Below are 21,496 nucleotides of genomic sequence, written 5' to 3'. Positions count from 1 at the left end.
GTCAGTCAAACCGCTCATCTCTCAGCCTTCTTACTGGCCCCAATGGATGCCATGACTGAGAAATGCATCTGTCTCCCAGGCCCGTGACCTAAGTCCCCATACACCATAGCTGTTCCAGGTATGCAAACAGGTGTTTACAAGTCAGTTTCTCTCTCTCCTTGCTTCACATCACCTGAGGCAATTTCAGGTATACCAATTCTCAGGCTCTATCCCAGCCCTAAATCAGAATCTCCAAGATAACATAAAGCTCTCCAGATGGTTCTCATGGACACTGTGGGGCTTTTCAAACTTTTTCCTGTAGAGATGAGCGGTTTGACTGACTCCTTCCTGTACACATCTGGGGAGCTTGTGAGGGACCTGGATGCATGGGCTGTGCCACTACCTATGATGCCTCAGTATGTGGCTCATGGATCTGCATTTTTAATAGGCACCCAGGTAATTCGGATGCTGGTAATCCAGGCATCGCATTTTGAAACTAATACCAAATTTTCTGTTCTCAAATGTCTGGGAAGAATTAGAGGTCAACAAGATTCCTGAGCCAGAGGGTGACCTCTTCACTTTGATTTTTTTTTTTTTTAGATGCATGTAGCCCTCTCCTTTTATTTCTAAGCTCAGAATTTCTTTCCCACCCTAGTCCTTCCCCACGAGTCAACCTTACACCCAGCACCTTGTCTAGACCATAATGATGTTTCTCTCAACCCCTGTGGGCAGCTATCATCACCATACCTTAGACTCCAGACCTCATTAAATGTTTTCTTTTCTTTTTTTTTTTGTACTTAGATTAAACTCAGGAGTACTCGACCACTGAGCCACATCCCCAGCCCTATTTTGTATTTTATTTACAAAATACAAATATTACAGGGTCTCACTGAGTTGCTTAGTGACTCACTGTTTTGCTGACGTTGGCTTTGAACTCATGATCCTCCTGCCTCAGCCTCCAAAGCCACTGGAATTACAGGCATGCGCCACTGTGCCCAGCTCACTAAATGTTTTCTATTAGCTCTGTTTAATCCTTGATATAATAATGGAGAATTTTTGAGTAAAGCTATAAGCCAGGTACTACAGGAAATATATTTATGTATTACCCATTAATCTGCACACAATTCTGTGAGATAAATACTCTTTTTATTTCTGAAATACTCCGTTTCAGAAAGGAAGGAAATCAGATAAGGAGGTGATGTCATTTGTCCAATGTCACATAGCTTTATAGAACCTGGAATTAAGCAAGTTCATTTTTACTTCAGACCCCAAAAGTGGCCAGTCTTAGTGTTTTCAGGCTGCTAGAACAAGAGATCTTAGGCTGGGAAATTTAGAGACAAAAGAAATTTATTGTTCACTGCTCTGGAGGCTTAGGAGTCTGAGATCCCTGCCCTGGCAGATTCTGTGTCTGGTAAAGGCTTGTGTTAGTCAGCTTTTTAGCTGCTGTGACTAAAAGTCCTGAGCAGCACAACTGTAGAGGAGGAAAAGTTTATTTGGGGGCTCGTGGTTCTAGAGCTCTCAATCCAATCCACAGACAGCAAGCTCCATTCTCTGGGGCTCCAGGGGAGGCAGAACATCTTGATAGAAGAGTGTGGTGGAGGGAAGCAGCTCGCATGATGATCAGAGAGCAGAGAGAAAGAGTACACTTGACAGATACAAATATATACCTCAAATCCACACCCCGATATGTCCCACTTCCTCCAGTCACAACCCACCTGCCTTCAGTTACCACTCAATTAATCCCATCATGGGAATTAATTCAAGGATTGGTTTAAGGCATCCATAATTCTGTTATTTCTCTTCCAAACCTCTTGCATTGTCTCACACATGAGCTTGTGGGGGACACCTCACATCCAAGCCATAACAGCTTGCTATCTATCCGCTTCTAAAATGGCTCATGCTAGCTGCATCCTCACGTGGTAGAAGGCCAGGGGAATTTCTGGAACTTTTTTTTTTTTTTTTTGTAAGAGCAAAGCCCTCATAACTTAATCACTTCCCAAAAGTTACTTCTTAATACTATGACATTGGGTATTCGGTTCCTACATGTGAATCTTAAGGGCCACCCACAGGCAGAACATAATCTACACACAATTCTACGAGTCAAATCTATACACAATTCTATAAATGCCACTTTAAATTCATTTATTTAATTATTGAGTTATTTAAATTCAATACTCTGCTAATGAAATACATCTGAAGAGGATTTTCCCTCAGGGACATACTTACCCCAATGGGTTCTGATGACTAAAACAGCTAGATGATTTCCAGGGGCCTCCAGGTCCAAAAACAGAGGTTCTGTCCCTCTCTCAGCAGTGTCTAGCTGTGAGACCATGGTCAAGTCACTTCAGCTGAGCCAATGCGTTGCTCATGGTTGAGGGACTCAAATGAGATAATGGTGTGTAAAGAGCTGGCGCCAAGTGCTGAGGCCGCTCAAAAGACATGATGACCCCTGCCCTCAGCACATTTAATGGCTGTGAATCCAAAGACCCAAACCCTTCGCCTACAGAAGCCAGATAGATAATGAATATGACTTAACAGGTCAGACCCTCAGGGAGCATCCACCATGCATCTCCAGCTAATGGTTTCATTGTGGACATGGACACCCAGTGTTTCCAAACCAAAGGCAATTAGAACATTTTAGGTGAAGAATTTTAAGTGGTGGCAATTAATTAGAGCAATTATTTTATTTCCAAATCTCAGGCATAAAATGTTCCTTCCTGGAGTGCAGATTTGCTCAGGAGTTATCCATTTGCCCTCAGATGGAGCCCGTGGGAAGCAAGACAGGTTCTGGCCCATTACAACCTGGCTACACATGTACAGTGTCTACACTTACAGTACTGTTTTAAGAAATTTTCTTGATCTTGAAAATCCAGAATTTGCAAGCAGATGAAGTGAAGTATTTGTGTGTCTGCTGGGAACCGAGGGGACAACTGGGTTGCATAGGGCTTGGATGAAGCAGACAAGACAGGTCATTTGATGGAGTTAGTGTCAACTTCATAGCATGTTGCCTTGTACTGGAGTGGTACTGCTGGTCTGCAGTGACTGTCTTGCTGAAGGCACCAAGGGATACAGAGCATGGCTGTTCCTTTGTCATCAGCTTCACTTGACAAGACCAGTGTCACTGCCAGTTGGCATTGAGAGTGTTGACCCCGTCGCTGCCAGGCCCGGGCAGTGAGCAGCTGTTGCTATTGTGTGCGCTCCACACAGAAGAGTCTTCAGAACCAACCCCACACCCCCGCGCTCTGAGGAGCTGGTGGAAAGCACCAGGGTGCTCGCAGCACACGCTGAGAGGTTTTAACCTATGGATCTTTGGAAAACTTGGCAAATTGACGGGAAATGGTTATGATGTTTGACCACATGCACATTCAGCTTTAGCTTTACAGCCCAGTGATTAAAGATGAAGACTTCTCATTAAGGTTGGCACTCCTGCCCATGGCTGAACTCCATTTTCAGCTTAAGGTTTTCTATTGTGGTTTTTTTCTTTCTTTGGAACTCACTCTTTTAACAGCCTGCCTCTGTGCACTACAGGGGACTCTCAGGAGGTGCTCAGGGATTGTGCTGGTTGCCTGTGGTGTCACTGGTGTATGATGGCGCAGTTCTAAGCAGTTCTCAAACGTAGTTATTCTATTTTGGTTTCTGTTGCTGGTGAAAGGGTACTTGGCATTTTGCACTGATAGAGATCATTCTAAATGGAAGAGTTTTAGAAAACATTTTTAATTCCAAGACAGGCAGCAGGAACAGAGGGAATTAAATTAGTTGGAAATGGATATTTTCTGGTATACACATGTACATGCATAAGGGCATACTGTCACAAGCACATATGCGTAGTGTTCATTTTATACAAATAAATTTTCAAATCTTCCAAAACTCCTTCTCTGAGAACTTTTTAAAAAAAATTTTGCTAATGGAATTGTATGTAAAAATTTTCCTTTTTGAAGATTTAATTTTTTCCAAAATCGATAGCTATGAAGCTTTCAAAATGTTTTTTAATTGTGATAAAATATATATAAGATAAAATTTATCAACTATGTAACATGCACAGGTCAGTGGTATTAATTTTACTAACCTTGTTGTGCAACCATTACTAAGATCCAGCTCTAGATCTTTCCTTCTTGAGGCCTGTAATTTTTATTTTTATTGTTCCTCTTTCTCTCATATGAGCAGGTCTTAGGAGATACAATTGAGGCCAGAACTGGGAACCAAAAGTATGCAAAGAAAAAGGACATCTTTTATTTCTTTTGGACTGAGGTAGTGCTGCTACAAACTGCTACCTACCAATACATTAGGCAATCTCCCTTTTCTATTGAGAGTAAAACACAGAATAATCACAATAGCCCATAATGTTCCCTATTGCTAAAAATTCTAAAATTCCATTTTCATAGTAAGATATCAGAAGAACAAATGAATAAGGAACTCCACTAGGTAAAAATCACTTTAGCCTGGTAGGCAGATTTCTTAAAGGTACAGCTCATATCATTTTCGTGTTTCATATTCATGAGTCTGAGAATAAGGAAATACAAGGACTTTCCCCTCTCGCTTCCTCTGAACCCTTAGGCATCTACCTGTCAAGGACTGCAGGCATGCTGAGCTCTCTCCTTTCTTGCCTCAGGTGTGTAGGAACTTACTGGTGTGGCATGACTGGTCTCCTGAGATAGGAGAAATAATGGGCTTTTTATTGCCAGATCAATTTTGGAAAGAAAGATTGGGCATCCATTTGTAACCATGTGGACTTTATAGAGCCCCTCTGGTTGTGGTGTTGGCCTGGTGCAGGCAAGGCTCAGCAAACATTTTCTGAAGAGGGCCCAGTGCTGAAAGTTTGGGCATATGAGCCATATGGTCTCCGTCACCACTCCTCAGCTCTGTTGTTGAGGTATGGGAGCATTCACAAACAATACAGAGCCCTTGGATGTGACTGTGTTCCTGTAAGATTTGTTTATGGACATTGAAATTTTAATTTCATATGATATGCACATGTCAGAAATAGTCTTTTGATTTTTTTTTCAACTGTTTGAAAATGCAATCACCATTCCTAGTTTATAAGTCACATGAAAACAGGTAAAGCCTGGATTTGTCTCATGAGCTGTACTTTTCTGGTCCCTGATATAAATTAGGGAAAACAGGATTCCAAGGCCTGTTGACAAGATCTGAATGGTAGTCCTGGTTCAGGTTCTTTCTCTGCCAAGTATTAATCACATAACCTTGGGCAAGTCACCAAACCAAGTTTCAGCTTCTCTGCAGGGGGAACACCATTGGCCACCTCACAGAGAGGAGAGTCAGTGCTGAAGTAGGACACAAAATCGTGATTCAGCTGCTCAAGCTCTGAGGAGCCTCGATTTTTTTCTCTCTGGGAGCTGGAGAACATTTCAGCTGGTGGTATTCAAATAACTACAACAGCTCAACTTATAACGGCTCAATTTATGATGGTCCAACTTTTTATTTTTCATTTTTTTTTCTTTATGATAATGCAAAAGTAACACACACATTTAGTAGAAACCACACTTTGGATTTTGAGATTTGACCTTTTCCCAGGCTAGCAATGTGCTAAGATGCTCTGTCAAGATGCCATATTGCAGCCGTGGGCCTCAGCTCCCGTCAGCCGTGTCAATGCTTGGGGGAACCGACCTCACTCTGCAGGGCTCTGTGCTGCTCAGCTGGGACGGTCGGTTGGTAGGTTAGAGTATTAGATGCATTTCGACTTACACTGTTTTCAACTTGTGATGGCTTTATCGGGACATAATCCCATTGCAAGTCGAGAAGCATCTATGGATCTGATTTTATTAAAACAAAATTTCCAGTTTATTCCAGGTCTATTTACTTCATCAAAGTAATACTTTGTTTCTATCAAAGTAATGAGCCTTCTAAGAAATGACAAAACTTCCTAAATTCCAGGCTCACTGAGGATGAAAATTCCCCATATGTTTTCATCAGACACACAATAGAGGTCTTATGAAGTGATGGCAGCTCTGCCCCACAGTGAAGTTCAGCAGAGCTGGCAGCTTCTATGGGATTCTTTGTTTTCCCAGGGGGAGGTAAATTCTTCCTTCAGGAACCCATGCCCTGAAATTCAGAAAACCGCCAAAATGACAAATCATGTTTCTTCAGGGCTTCTTAAATATCATTAAAGCTAGGCCCATTCAGCTTGTCTGACATTTGGTGAAAGCCTGGTCCTGTAGCCTCACCTCTGCCTATCCCTGATGAAAGTCAAGGTCAGGATTCCTTACCCTGCCCTCCCACACCCAGCTTTCAAAGAGTCAGGCACAGGTGGGTAGTGGGCCATGTTTAGATCTTCCGTCCCTCAGAGAAGATGTGGCTCATCCCCAAATAAGGGCACAAGGAGCTTCTGCCAGCCACCCATCCAGCTGTGCTGATGAATGCAGTTGTGGGAGTGAGGGGCTAGACCCTTATAACTGCCCAGACCTCCTAGGGGGCTAATGAGGCCAGCTGGGTGTTAGTGGGAGAAAGCAGCAGTGAAAGTCAGAGAGGGCTACCATGCTGGGTCACAGGTCGCATCACTTGATGCAGAAATCATGTTGCACCACTGTACTGTCCTAGTCGGGGTAACAGGGCACCAGCATGGCAAGGCACAGTGGGTCTATCTGCAGAGCCAGTCAGGGTGCTCAAAAGCATGAGGTCCCTGCAGGGCTCCAGGGAGGGGATTTTGAGAAGCAGTTTTGACTCACACTCTGGCTCTCCTCAGGCACGGAGGCAGCCCCACCTGTCTGTCACTCATCTCTCGTGGTTCAATGAGAGGACTTAAGAAATGTGCAGCTCTGCCTTCTATGAACCAGTGCAAATCCAGAGGCTGGATATGTTTACCCTCTGGTGACTTATTTCTAATGTTCGTAGGGTTTGGAAAAAGAGCAGTTTGATTCTTACACCAGTATGGATAAATATTCTCCGTGGGTGGCGGGTATGTGTTTATCCATTCACATGTATACATGTACTTGAGAGCCTGCATATTTGTTGGCACGTGCATGTGCGAGCATGCACACACACACACACACACACACACACACACATTGTGGAAACACCCTTCGTGTCAGTAATGTGGGCTTCTGTTTAGGAACAGAATTAATCAAATAAATATTGTTCTTTCCAGTTTAGGGAGGTCTGGCCTGGAGTGTTTCTATTTTTATTTCATTTGGCTTATTTGCCACCCACATTCCTAAAAGACAGCAGAAAGAACATTTTCATTTCCTATGTGCTAGCTGGAGCTCACATTTATTTATAGAGTTTGGAGAACTTTAATTTTTTTTTTTTAATCTGGCCGCCCTGCCTTCCTTTTCAAGTTCAGACTTTCCTTGCTAGCCAGCGAGGAAAGACAGTATCCCTGCCTGTGGACCTCCCTGCAGCATGTCCCCATTACTGCTTGCACCTCCCCATGTCTGTGGCCCGTGTGGGTGTGGCGGGGCTGCTGGCTCAGACACCCAGCTGAGAGATGTGAAGATACAAATGAAGGTGTTCAGCAGGATGCCTTGGGATACAGATGGGCAAGTTTCAATCCTGGTGACCCTAACGACTACTTATGTGACCTTGGCCAAGGTGCTTACCCTCAGATCCCCCTCTCTAGAGTAAGGACAAGACCTCTTGCCACCCAGGACTGCTATAAGGACTGATTGGAAGAATAATGAATGTGCGACACCAAACACAGTGCCTGGCACACAGGAGAGACACAGGGAATGACAGTTCTCTATGAGGAGAGGAAGACACTTTTGTTTATCAGTTAGGGTTCTGTTATCATGGCTCTATCTTGCTCACTCTCCTGTGGCCTGCTACTACTTTATTCGTTCTTCCATCCAGCCATGTATCAAGCTACTTTTAAATGTGTGTGTGCACACATGTATGTATGTATGTATGTATGTATAAAGCCTTGTTCCAACAATTTAGGGTCACTACGGTCAGTCTCCTACTGGAATTCTTCCTCAGTTCCTGCCAAATGACAACTAAATGACAAAAATAGTTTTGAAAATAATGTTAAGGCCTCATTCCTGACCCCTGGCAAGGAATGTGCTCTTAACTCGATGGTCAGTTTGGCCTCCTCTGAACAGAAGCTTCCAGCTGAGAGGCCCTGCCCTCTTGACAGCTGCAGAGGAGCTAGATGCTCCTTGCTTCAGAGGCCCCAGGGCCACAGTGAAGAGCTCTGAGTCCAGGGCGAGTGTGGGTCATGAAGATTCTCCCTGGCGGCACACAGAGCTCCCCACCTGCAGCATTCCCCCCACGGGATCCTGGGAAGCAGCTAGGAATGGTACAGGAGAGCATTCTGTGTAGCCAGGCTGCATCCTCATACTGCCCCGATGGAACTGAAGACTCCTTAGAAGGTCCTGCCCAGGAGGCCCCACCGGTGGGGTTCCCTGCACATTCACAAGAGTTGGGGTGGGAAGATTCCTGTCCCTGGAATTGTCAAGGTATTTAGGAGAAGGCCAGCATTACCACCTCTGATTCAATAAGCTCTTTGGATTCTAGAAAATGAGAGGGGAATCCCTCACCACTGAGAGTGGAAGTCATCCTAATTTGGACAGCTGTGGCCCTGTGACAAAGCTTCCCTGAGCCCCAAGGCCACGAGAGAGCTGCTCACAGACCATCTCTACCCGTCAACAGTTCCAGCTTCCCCACAGGGAACGGGCCAAAGAGTTGTTTGGGATGTTTTATATTTTGCTTGTTTGTTTTTCTTAACTTTTTTCCTTCTTTTGTTTTTCTAGGGATTTCCCTACAGCAAACAGCCCGATAATTGTCCTGGATCTCCCTTGCAATGCACTGTGCCCCTGTCTGAGGGAGGGCCAGCTGCCAGGCTATGTCCTTAGCAACCAGCTACTGGGCTTTTCTTTCTCTTTCCTCACACTAGAGTCCTGTGCCCTTCCTTGAAATTGCTAGGTGGCTTTATAGACATAAAAGTGTGAGCTGTGGAGTGTTCTGGTCACTCCATGCAGAACAGTACAGAAACATACAGAAGCTGGTTGGGTTCTGGGCTGCCCAAGGGAGGGAGGCAGGTCCTAACATTATAAAGGTCACATGAAGTTGCTGGTACTTTATCTGGGACGAGATGGAGATGTAAGGACCAGATTAAACCTCTTTGTATCTTCAGCCTCATCTTTCTAGGCAGCACGGTTGAAGATACCAGCAGGATTTAGAGTCGTCTTCTCCACCTGGGCCACACACTGGTATCATGGCATGGTTGTGCGTTGTGGTGGGAACTTCTGAGTCCTTTAGCTAGAGGAAGAGAGATCAGTTGATTTTTATTTTTATAGCTACTTCTTCTGATTTCACAGTCCCTCAGACCATGCTGGCCCAATGCTGGAATACCCTTGACATCAGCATCACCATGCCTCTCCTGGGGCCATGATGACAGAAGGAACCTCACTGATCCTTGCTGCTGTCTGCTGACAGGAATTATCTCAGACCAGCCGAGTTCCCCAGCATTCCTTGCTGAGGACAATCCACATTTCTTAGTTCTCTTCCTCATCACTCCTTCAAGAACACTGCCCGGACCAAAGGACTTGCTTTTGCGTAAGGGGTTAGATCTGGAGATGGAGAAAAGAGCAAAATACCCATGTGAATTTGAGTGTAGAAATCTGGCCTGAGGGAGAGATGGGTGTTGGCAGGAGACAGGGTGGGCAGGGAGGATGGGTGAAACCTTGGCAAAGATCTCACCAGCACAGCTCTTCAGAATGGAGGAAAGGAGGACCCCTGTGGGAGAAATGGGATTTTTGAGATGGCCAACATTTTTATTCCATACACTTCTGGAAGAGGGGAAAAACATAGCTCATAGTTCAAGAAACAAATAGATATAATATGAATACAATATGGAGAGTCTGAATGTAAGGTGAAAGGCACCACCTAACACCATCTTTCTGACCTGGCCTCTACAGACAAAGTGCCTAACCTTCCCAGTTATAGGATGTTGGTGATACACATCCAGCCCAGCAGAAATGTCCACCCTTAGCTTCTGTGCAAGCCCATTCTAGATCCATCTCTTTCTAGTGGAGCATGGGCCTGAGGAGAGGAGAGGAGAGGAGAACAGAGGTGAAGAGGGGAGAAGAGAGGAGACCAGACTCCAGCATGGGGTCTGGGAAGGGATCCCCAGAGGCTGTGCTGCTGCCTCCACAGCTTTTACTGGTGGACTCAATTTCACTGTTTTCAGCAGCCATCATCTTGCATAACCCTTAAAATGTGTTGATTGGGAAAGTGCTCCGGGCAGTGAAACTCTCCTGTTTTCTGTCTCCTTTTTCTTTGAAATGGAGATACAGATACAGATAGAGATAGAATGTGTGTCCTGTACCCCTATTAGATCCAAATCTAGCATTATGTTGTATACTTTTCACTACCTATTTTAAGCCATGAGATTTTTAGTGAGGGGAGGGGGCTGATGAGGGGAGGAGCTCAAGTACATAGTCATTTTCTCCTTATTGTTTCTGAGAATTAGTAGAAAATGGGTGAACAAAAGGAAGACATGGGTCTCAAGATGCTGTTGTTGCAGCACTAGTATTTATATATATATATATTTTTTTAAGATACTATTCCTCCCCTCACCAAGTAGTGGGAACAGCATGGTTTTTATTTGTTTGCTTGTTTTGGATTCAACAAGGTCTGGGTTCAGGTCCTTATTCTTGTACTTACAAGTCAGGTGAACTTGGGAAAGTGACTCAATATCCCAATTCTCTGAGCCTGTGACTCCTCATCTGTAAATTAGTTTGTCCGCAGGGTGAGAAAGAAGTGCACAGAGTTAAGTGTAAATCCCTCTACCTTGGGAGGTACTCAGTGCATGTTGCACCCCCCACCCCCACTTCTCATGTTATTTGGCCTGATTATTGCTTTTCAATTAATTGTAGTCTAATAAATATTTTCAAAGCACCTGATATGTGCTTTGTACCAAGGTTCAAGCGAAAATGAGATCTGATCCATCTCTTTGAGAGTAGCCTCATGCTAGAACAAAAGTAATAAATGGTCACAGAATGATTTGGAAGGTGCTACAAGCATGAAGGGAAACTGGACAAGGAGCGTCTGAGACCTATTGCAGATGGTAGGGGAGTGACGTAGGGTAAGAGATGTCCCTGAGGAGGTGACAACAGACTGAGAGAACTGAAGGGTGATGGAGTTGAGAGAAGGATGTTCTGGGAAGAAAGGCACAAGTGAAAGCATCCGTAGGGGAATGGCTATGGGTGCGTCAAGAGAGGAGGAGTGATGGGGAGTGCAGGGGTGAGGCTGGGTATGAGGAGCCCCGCTCAGGAAATGCAGTGGATGCTGCAGTTGGGAATTAACAGGAAAGTCGTGGAGAGCCCTGACAGCAGGTTAGGCTAAGGGGTGCCATCCTGTGACACTGGGTTTTAACAGAAGCATACCAAGCCCAATCTGAGGACTCCTTGACACAGGTTTCCTCTTCCAGATCCACAGAGTGGGGAGGACACTTGCTCTCTGACAATCTGAGTTTCTGCATCTCTAAAGTGAAGGCATTGGACTAGATGATGTCCCTGTTTCCTCCCTGCCTGAGCAGTGGTCTATGAGTCTACTATGGCGATGTCAGTTTTTCAGAACCTGTTTCATAATGCTTAAAGTCAACCTATTGAAATTGTTATGCTGGCATGATGGCCAACACCTAGTAAATATTTTTTCTATATGCATTTTACGTAAAAAATAGATTGATAAAATGTGCAATGGCATAGTGCTGTAAAATAGGAGTTAAGAGTTGTCTTCTTTGTAGTCTTGACTGGGTCAGAAATTGTTCATTCAAGTGATTGCATTTCTTTTGACCATTTATTCTGCTTTAGTTATAAAAATAGGTAAGCTGAGAGATAAGAGTAACATCTGACTCATAGAGTTCCCGGAAGTTTGGTCTGTGGATACCAAGACTTCTTGAAATGGCTAACAAATGGAGAACAGTTTCAATTTAAAAAGAGGTTATATACATTGAAGAAGTTCCCCACAAAAGCTAGGGGCAAAGGTCACTGTAACTTCATTTCTAAAACCAAATATGATTCAATCTGGAGTCTGCACCTACTTCCGTGTTCATTTCTCTCTAAATTACTATAACTTGTTTTTTTTAGAAAAAAGTATGAGTATTAAAATAAAAATGCAGAGACTATGCAAAACTCAAAACATCAGAAATAGAAAACGTGCATAATTACATTTAGACAGGGAAAAAAAAAAACTCATGTTAGACCCATAATTTCTATTTTGTCCCTAAAATAGCTGGATCCCTCAAACCATCTATGCTGCAGGTGACTTGGAAAGAAATATCCCTCATCATACATTAATATAAAACAAAGAGTTTTAAGAGTTTTCTAGGACTGAGGCAAAAATGAAATGAATTCCCACTCTAATAGAAAGTGATGTAAGGCATGTGAGCAAGGCCTTGGGGCAACCCACAAGGGGCATTAGTAGCTTTCTGGGAGCTGAAGTTGAAACTTGAAGGATATGAACATTTGCCAGGCATAGAAAAGCAGAAAGGATTTACCAGGGAGAAGAAACAGCCTCCCAGAAACTGCTAGAAGCCCTGTTGGCCTGGCTGGGGTGGTGAATGATGGGGATTAGCAGGTCAGCAGAGGGTGGAGGGACCTGGCTACCCACAGCCTTTGTCAAGCTGTTGGCAGTGGAGAACCAGGTACCAAACCATACTGAGTGGCTCAACCAAACCTCTGCTTTATTCCTGGACACACTGAAAAAAAAAAAAAAAAAACTGGTGTTTAAAAGAAAAAAAAATCTTGATATACTAGTCGAGTAAGGCTCTATGAACATTTCTCCGAAAATTCTCATCATCTGCGGAAATCAAAAGCACCTTTTGGAATTCTTTCAGTGGTCTGTCTTAATACTTCTGGCGTTCTATGACTCCAACAATGGCAAAATCGTCTTAGCGCTCTACTTAGAAGTAGTTTGAACCTCTGTCCCCTGGAGGAAGGAATGCGTTTGGCCCTGCTGGACGCCTGCAGGAGGGCTCTGATGGGGACGGCCGCTGGATTCCCCCGCCCCCGCAGCCCACACCGCAGACTAGCTTTATTTAAACGGCGGATTGGCGCCATCCAGTGGACAAGTGCTAGAATACAACTTGGGGACTTGTAGATTTTTGAAGGGGGTCCAATTGAAATGTCAAGTTTCTGATCTGCCGTTCCCACCATTCTTTCCCTGTAAAGTTTAACAGCCATCCCAGGAAACAGGGTTTTGTTTTTATTTTTGTTTTTTCTTCTTCATGTTGAGGCAGCACACTGTGAGGAAAGCCTCAATCCTAAGTTTTCACAAACTAACTCAGTGACCTTGGATAAGTCTAGATCCTCTCTGAAACTGTTTGTTCACCTTCACCCATCTTAAAAAAAAAAAAAATACTTTCATATTTTTAGTATCCACAGTTTTTCAGTGGCACAATTGTTTTAGTATTTCTTCATTGCAATTTATGATTCAAATTGGCATAAGTCCAGGTGGAGAAAAAAAATATTTCTGGCATCTTCAAACTTCAGAAAATGATTTACAGCTACCTGTCATTAATTTATACATCAACAGCTCTTGAATACATATTTTTAAGAATGTCTGAAAAACTTTAAACTAAAATTGCATAGTAGAAAGAGCTGACCTTTGCAGCCAGATAGGCCTAAATTTAAATCCCACACCTGCCATATTCTGTGTGACTTTGATAATTTACTCTCCTTCCCTGAACTTGCCTCCTCATAATTCCATAGAGATGGCACATCTTTCATGTGTCAGAGTCAGGGTTACGTGACATAACACCTGCGGAACAGCAGTCACTGGGACTGATACGCAGATGCCTCTGTTTAATGGATGCAACTGCTCCTGTTTCGTCTCTGCAGTTTTCCTATTTATCTTCAGCAAATCATCCTGCCCAGAGACCAGGACTCTTCTGCCAAATGAAGATCATAATTCATTCTTAAGGTTATACAGATGCAAAGACATAACCACCCCAAAGCACCTGGCACTTTATGGGTGTTTAACAAACACTAGTGTCTTTCTTTCTGAAAGTGCTAACCCATTGCGAATAATTATAATATTTGATATAAAGCTAAAATTGTGTCCATCCCATATTTACTATCTTCCTTTATTTTTCTTTCAAATGTACACACATACCCTTGTTACATTCCCACCTTATTTTTCCTGTCTTTTTCATCAAAAGTTAACACACCTGACATTTCAATTCAATTGCCAAGTGGGGTGGCACATGCCTATAATCCCAGAGACTTGGGAGGCAGAGCCAGGAGGGATCATAAGTTTGAGGCCAGCCTAGAAACTTAGTGAGGCCCTATTTCTCAAAAAACAAACAAACAACAACAACAAAAAAAAAAAACCCACAAGAGCCTCTTAAAAAGGAACAGCAAATTTGTTGCAGAGTTGCCATGGTGTTTATCTATTCCTCTCACCAGAAGCATGGGTCTTTCTTTTGCACAGTTATGCACTCACCTATCCACATCCTGCTATGGTCACAGCTCCCTCTGCTTCAACCATAACAACACCAGATACTTACTCAGGTATCATCTCTCCACCCCCATTGGTCCTCCCTTCTAAAGTTTGCATCTCTCTAGTGGTAATCAGAGAAGTCTCCAAGGCCTCCTCCCCACAGCAAGAAAGACTGCCTCCATGTTCATGCTTCTGAACCACATCTTTCTGTAGGAAGAGATCAGAAAAAGAATTAAGGTATTTTGAGCATATGTTAATACACTTGACCTTGCTGTGACCTTTTCAAGTCAGTATTACTCTCTGCATTACAGATGAGGACATAGAAGATCTGTTCACTCCTTGATCAAACAAAATATTGCCAAGCTCTGGGAATGCAACAGCAAACAACAGACACAACCTTTTCTCTCAGATCCACAGGATTTTACAAAGGATGAATCCAAGAGGAGGAAGGAAAATAATAGATGAGTCCAATTGTGAAGACGGGTGCTATGAAAGGGTGGAAGAGGGGAATATGCCCCATCTCTGGGGTTAGAGAAAGTGTGCCTAAAACCGGGCATTAAGATCTGGAGGTTTGGGGAGATCACACAGGTGGGCAGTGTGTGACAGAAATAGGACTGAAATCCAGGTGAGCTTGGTAGCTCTGTGCTTCATAGCCTCTCCTCTGATAAATTCTTACATTGATGTCATGGTGCTTTGGCTTGTGATCCACACCTCTTTCTCCTCAATGGATTGCAGCTCCATGAATACAGCAGTCTTGTCTCCCAGGCATCTACGCAATATGAGTAATATGTATAAGTAAATGGTTGCTTAATTTTTCAATATATGCATTTGTATGTCATTTTCCAGATTTAATAGTATTATAGGGATGCAAAAGTGCCTAGATTCTGCGCTGTATATTGTTTCTTTAACCAACACATTTGTATGGTTTTAGAACATAACTCTCTCTGAGCACCTGGGCCCTTCCATGTCGAGCTCCTTTGATTCAGATGTTGCCTGCTTTGTAGGCCAAGGTGATTGGATGCAACTTGGAAACCACTCACTCATCTAATTAAAATAACATTGTCCTTGTCCTCCTGAAATGTTGAATGGCACAGAGCTCATTTTCAGCTTGCTACCCACACTATCCTTGGAGATGAAAGAGGAGTCCCTAGCTGGTGCCCAGTCTTGTGCTAGGGGTGGGGGATACAAAGGTGGAAGCATGTGTTGTGATATGAGAAGTGTTTCCTCTTCTGGACCCTTATTAATGTGCAGTCCAGTAGGGCCCACAGACATGCCCAGAACCCACACACACTCACAAAGGTTCCAAACAGTACACCCTATGCAAGGACCAGGTGTGCACAGGTGGAGGGAATGGATGTTTCCCCTGTGGTTGGTATCGAGTGCCAGAAGTTCTTTCAGGAAGGTGGAAGTCATCTTTTCTGAGTTGGGAAAATGAATGTCAATTAACCAAGTTAAAGAGGGGTAGGTGGGATGTGGCAGGAACTGGTCATAGGCAAGGGGTTCAGCCCATGCAGAATCCCAGAGGAAGAGAAAGGATAGCACATTTGGGATCCGTGAATGTCCGCAAAGGCCAGGTTCACGATGTCTATGGGTGAATGTCAGGTGACTGCACGTCAGACACTTTTGGTACAGTCTTCATTTCCATGAAGAATGTCCTCTCTCCTGCTTTTTATTGACTTCTACATATTGAAATTATTCATTTTTCCAACTTTGACTGAAACTTAGCTAAAGAGAAGTTGTTCTCTAACAATAGCTGTCCAAATCCACTTATCATATCGGTTGGCAAGTGATACTTCCCTTGGGGACACAACTGAGAATGTGGGGGAGGACTGGGGCAATCTGGAGAGCATTTTTTTCTGTCTGAAGAGGACAGACATTCTTCAACTCCAGCTTCTCAGTGGCTCCAGATCTTTCAAAGTTTCAGAAAAAGCAAGCAACTTGGATTTTTGGCAAGACAGTAAAACTCTTTAAACAGTACCTTAATTAAAGAAAATACATAAATAAATAAGTCTGTGGACTGAATGGAACACATCCTCATGCTGAACCTTATTCATGGGCCATGCTTGCAACCTGCAGGTCCTGAGAGTTCAGAATCCTCATCCCATCATTGCTGTGCTTATAGTTTCTTCTAACCACCCTTCTTTCCTTGCTTTCCAGAAAGAGATGACGAGCAGGATGTGTCACTAATGCTCCATCTCGTCCTTCGGAAGAAAGGAAAGCCGTTTCCTCCTGGAGCCCCAGGTGGACAGAAAGCGGACCTCCCTGGATGAAATGGTGCACCTACTTCCCGGAGCAGAAGAGGTGGAGTCGATCAGTGACCCCTGAGAGACACGTTCCCCACTCACTTCATGTGCTCTTAACCCTCTGAGTGCTGCTAGACCAGACCTGTGGACCAGAAGACCACAACATGGAAGAAGGACCAGCCCTTGACCCTTCCGGCTCAGGAATCGTCCAGGAGGGGCCTCTGCACTTCCGTGCATGTCATGGTTCTGCCTGTGACCTGCCGCCTAAGCTTTACTGGAATTCAGGTTTTAAGACTGAGATGTTTATTAGGACCTTTCCACTTACCTGTCTTGTCAGCCGGTTGACTTTTCGGTCATTTGCTTTCTTAAGTACCAAGTAAATTTGGGAACTTTGGATACACAGCAAGTTTTTCTATAACAAGCCTTCCTTTTGGGTCTCCGAAAGCTCCCACTCTGATCCTGTGGCTTCACATTCTGCAGGGCTGTGGAGCTGTGAGATCTGAAGCCCATCTGGCAGCATCCATGCCATTTCCCTAAGAAGCAGTTCTATCAGGGACCACTCCAGGGCCTGGCTTGTCTCTGTTCCAAACAGGGTCTTCACAATCTAACTCCAGGGAAGAGACTGGCCACTCGCAGAAAGCTAACAAGTTACCAGTTTGCCCTGATCAGAATGTACTTTTTTTTTTTTTAGTAAGCATCATTCCTTGACTCTCCTATTGATATTCTTTCCTGTTTCCCAGAAAAGAGAAATGAAAGAAAGTTACAAATGACCAAGAATGGTCAGTAAGATCCCTGAGCCACAATAGTGCAGTGTTTGTTCTGTAAAGAGCAGGGAGTCCTGGCTGGACAATTGGTTATTTGGTGTATGTCAATGATACACCCTTCTCTGTTGATTTGTCACCTTACTCACTGGCTCTCTGAGCTTGAAACTCAACCAGTCTTTCTCCTCTGCCATGTTATGTTATGGCACAAAATTAACTTCTGGAAAGTCCCATTGATTGTGCCCAGTTACCAAGGTGGCAGTAGAGCTGGAGCTAACTGCATTATTCCATTTTTCCCCCAATTTTTCTCTTTCAGTAGACAGAATAACACCGTCTGCACTGTGCCCTGCCTTTTGAAACCTAACATAGTTGTAATTGATGAAATGTTGACTTCTCTGATTCATTCACAAAAACTGTGGTCCTGTCAGCCCAGCCTGTGACGAGGGGGTAATAATACTTCCAGTGATATTTGAGTGTAATGAATTATCTGTTGGTGGAGGGAAGTAGATAAGAATGTATTAGCACACTTAATATAATAACAATTAAAAGAGAAATGAGCGACTCTGGTTTCCTTTTATTATACATAATGTGTTAACATCATTTGTGGCTGTCACAAAAGCCTAGAGGGCATGAAATTTCTGTCCAAACCAAGAAAGGGCTGACTGTGTGCACAGTGGCCTTCGACACTGACCCAACCACAGATCCTTGCTTCCTATCTTATAAACATTGTCTCATGGAACCCAAATGCTGCTACCTCTCTCCATGTTGTTCACGCTGGTCAACAATAAACTTTCTTTTTTCTCTTAAGTAACTTTGAGAGGCCAAGATAGGCAAAAATTCTTCTCATTCTAACTTTTAACTGGGGTGGAGGGAAACTGTCTTAAGGATACAGAGGAAACAAGAGCCCCTAATTCCTGAAATGTGTAATGGAAGGCTAGAATCTGAAGACATTTGTCATTAATAAAGTTGTTGTCTACTAACTGTATGAAATAAATTTAAACATCCAAACATTTTTTGTACTTCTTGAAACATTCTCCTCATGGCTATGTTGCTAATTGCACTAATCAACTCTTCTAGAGTAAAAACTGCTCTTGTATTTTTTTAATTACAGGATGTTCCTATTCCCACAGAACTTTGTTTGGCAAATTCTAAGGAAAGTCTTCATAGAAAAAAAAATTTAACTCTTTGGCCTGATTTTGTCTTCCACAAATCTCTTACTGCAAATGGAGAATCTGAGCTTCTGGAAGGCTCAGATTTCTCCATTCCTCGGGGTCAGAGACAGGCAACCCTGCTTCTTTCTCCCAACCTGGTCCCCTCTCCTCCTTGTTTTCCCACTTGGGTGGGAGTAGGGGGAGTGAAAATTTCAAAGTTAAAAGATAATAATGAGTATCCATCCTTATGCCCTTAAATGCATCAATTAACATTTTGCTCCATTTTCTTTCTTACCATAAATACATGTTCTGAGTGCTCAATCATTTGAAAATAAGATGTAGACATCATAAAACTTTAAGATTCTTCATCAAGCTCCTCTTAATATGACCCTTGCCCTGATCATCTTCAGTGTCATTATCACCTCCAAGAAACTGAACATCAACACAATCCCTGTTTGAAATTCTTCAATTGACTCAAAATATTCTTTATGGTTTATTTTTTTAAATCTAGGATTCAATCAAGAATAACACTTTGCCTTTTATTGCTTTTCTCTCTAGATAATGGACCAGAGTTTCCCTTTTGTGCATACGTGTGGTGAGGTGTGTTTGTGGGGCACTGTGTTGTGTTATGTGTATATGGTGCAGTGTGTCCATCAGTTCATGACTCTGACATCATCATCATTATGAACATTATTATCATTTTTCCTACTGGGTGTTGAACCCAGGGACACTTTACCACTGAACAACATCCTCAGTTCATATTTAAAATCTTTTTATGTTGAGACGGGGTCTTGTTAAATTGCTGAGGCTGACCTTGAAATTGTGATTCTCCCATGCCAGCCTTGCAACTTGCTGAGATTGCAGGCATGCACCACTGTACCCAGCTGACTGACATTATTAAAGAATTCGAGCCACTTTACTCGTGGAAGTCCCACAATCTGGAGGATTTTGTTTGGTTGGTTTCCTGATTATGCTCTTTTTTTTTTTTTTTTGCAAGAATACTATGTAAGTCAGGTTGTTTCTTCCTATTATATCACATCAGGAAGCACATGTCTAACATCTCTTCATAATATTAAGAAGGATCAGCGGCTGCAGGTACTATCTATCTGGTCCAACCGTTATCAACGTCTATGATTCATTATTAAGCTCTGAAATTCACTAAGCCTAGTTTTTATAGAGGGTGAAGCTATACATGTAAGCATCCATTTCTTAATAACCAGAGTCCATGATCCCCAAAGAGAGTACCCACTGCAGTTAGATGATATACCAGTGGCAAAAGATTCACATCTTTCCATTTAACAGAAGGAAGAGAAACAGGACAGTGGCCTGTCATGTGGGCAATATGTGGGCATCCTGGCTGATGAGAATTTGTATGGTCATATAGCCAGAGTTGAAATACGTGTAACATTGTATCCTCCTGTCCTTAGTGACCTCCCACTCAGACCCATGGTTTATTCAGAGAACCTTCTTGTTGAGAGGGATTTCCAAATGTTTCTCGGAGGGAGAATCTTAGATCTTATAATATGTTGTAGCCCTCCAAAGTACCACAGCACATAATCAGATACGAAGTATTTATGTGGTATTAAAATCTTATGAAGGATGGAATAAGGGGTGGGAGGACATGAGTAGGAGTAAAATGCCAAAAAAGTTCCTCAGTAGAAAAATAATGGGGGGAAAAAAAAGTAGATTAAGAAACACTCATCTAGAGTCATTCCTGCTCCTTGGGTTGTCAATTTTTTCTTCCCTGAGTATTTTCTGATTTCTTAGGACCCAGAGTCTTAGATTCAGGATGAATGGGAGGAGCTTTGAGAGATTTCTTAATCCATTCCTTCTACCTCCCAGGCCATGTCAGTGACATTCCCATTGAAAATCTGTTCTCCTCTCACAGATCTCCAGGCATAGAAACTCTGCAGCATCCTCTGGTAGAACCTACTGAAACTCCACAATATCTGAAATCCTTCCACTTTGATTCCAGCAAAGTACTGTTTGAATTTCAGCACATCTTTTCTGTGTCCCATCTTTAAAAAATCCAGGGACAGTTCAGCATTAGTAATTACATAATAAAGAGAACTTCCTTTGCACATCTGTGAAGTTTTTCAAGATTGTTTCCAATGGTCCTTCAATCTTGTTTCCTTTAGAGTTCTCCCAACGACAGCACCTTCTTGGCTGACCTGTTGGTACCCATTTCTATTGTTCAACTAAGAAAGCTTCCCAAAGCTCTTCCCAAGTTTGCATTATGAATGCCACCAACTATAATAAACCTGATAAGAAATTAGTTCATGCCTTCTAGAAACTCTGTTGTGTCTTTGTTAAGTCCTGACTTTCTTTTTATACACTTATAGAATTTTAAAAGAAATTAAGTATCCATACAAAACTCTTCCCTATGTTATAACCAACCATTTTGGCTATCCTCCCTGAATTTTCTTTCTTCCTATTTTTAACATTAGATTACACTGCTTGGGTTGGGTTGTTGTTTTCAATCGCCTCTTTAACAGGGAAAACATGAAGGAACTAGAGTTCCACTCATCTCTTTGTGGTGGTTTATGCCAATCTATCAGTGATAGAAGCACATCACTTCCTATGGTCTCTAACCTGGTGTCTCTTCCATACTCGATGAGTATCATGCTGTAAGGGAAAAAAAAAAGTTGTAGGAAAAGTATGGCCATGTCTTCAAGAAATGGTAGAAAGGCACAATTAATAAGGGGAGAGGGAGATGTCATCTGGATAATAGCGTTGTTCCTCTTGCTGTGATCACTTTGGTTTGAAGAAACTGGTGATTCTTAGAATTAGCCAAACAAAGTGTGTTTTGAAATAATGATTGCTTTCCTGCTTTAAAAAAATATATCAGCAAAACACTTTTATAATAGACTCTTTCCTTCTGGGCAGGTATTAACTCTGGGTAAGAATTTTCAGTGACATTATGTAAGGATTTGTATAATATAGAGGGAAGAGTCCAGTTCTAATCAAACAA

General features: G+C 42.8%; 1 protein-coding gene across 5 annotated transcripts in view; it reads left to right on the top strand.

The window, feature by feature from the left end:
- Mob3b (MOB kinase activator 3B) overlaps window positions 1-18,382 on the top strand; it is a 186,899-nt gene extending 168,517 nt beyond the window's left edge. For all 5 annotated transcript variants that reach the window (XM_021732350.3, XM_005334194.5, XM_078047729.1 and 2 more), the window contains exon 4: window positions 16,528-18,382. In XM_021732350.3, the coding sequence (XP_021588025.1) occupies window positions 16,528-16,557 (30 nt within the window). In that variant the 3' untranslated portion in view covers window positions 16,558-18,382. The remainder of the gene's footprint in view (window positions 1-16,527) is intronic.
- The last annotated feature ends 3,114 nt before the right edge of the window (window positions 18,383-21,496 follow it).

The sequence above is a fragment of the Ictidomys tridecemlineatus genome, chromosome 4 (genome assembly GCF_052094955.1).
Source record: "Ictidomys tridecemlineatus isolate mIctTri1 chromosome 4, mIctTri1.hap1, whole genome shotgun sequence".
In the NCBI taxonomy this organism is placed as follows: domain Eukaryota; kingdom Metazoa; phylum Chordata; class Mammalia; order Rodentia; family Sciuridae; genus Ictidomys; species Ictidomys tridecemlineatus.
The sequence above is the reverse complement of the archived record's forward strand: the minus strand, read 5'-3'. Positions and strand labels throughout refer to the sequence as shown.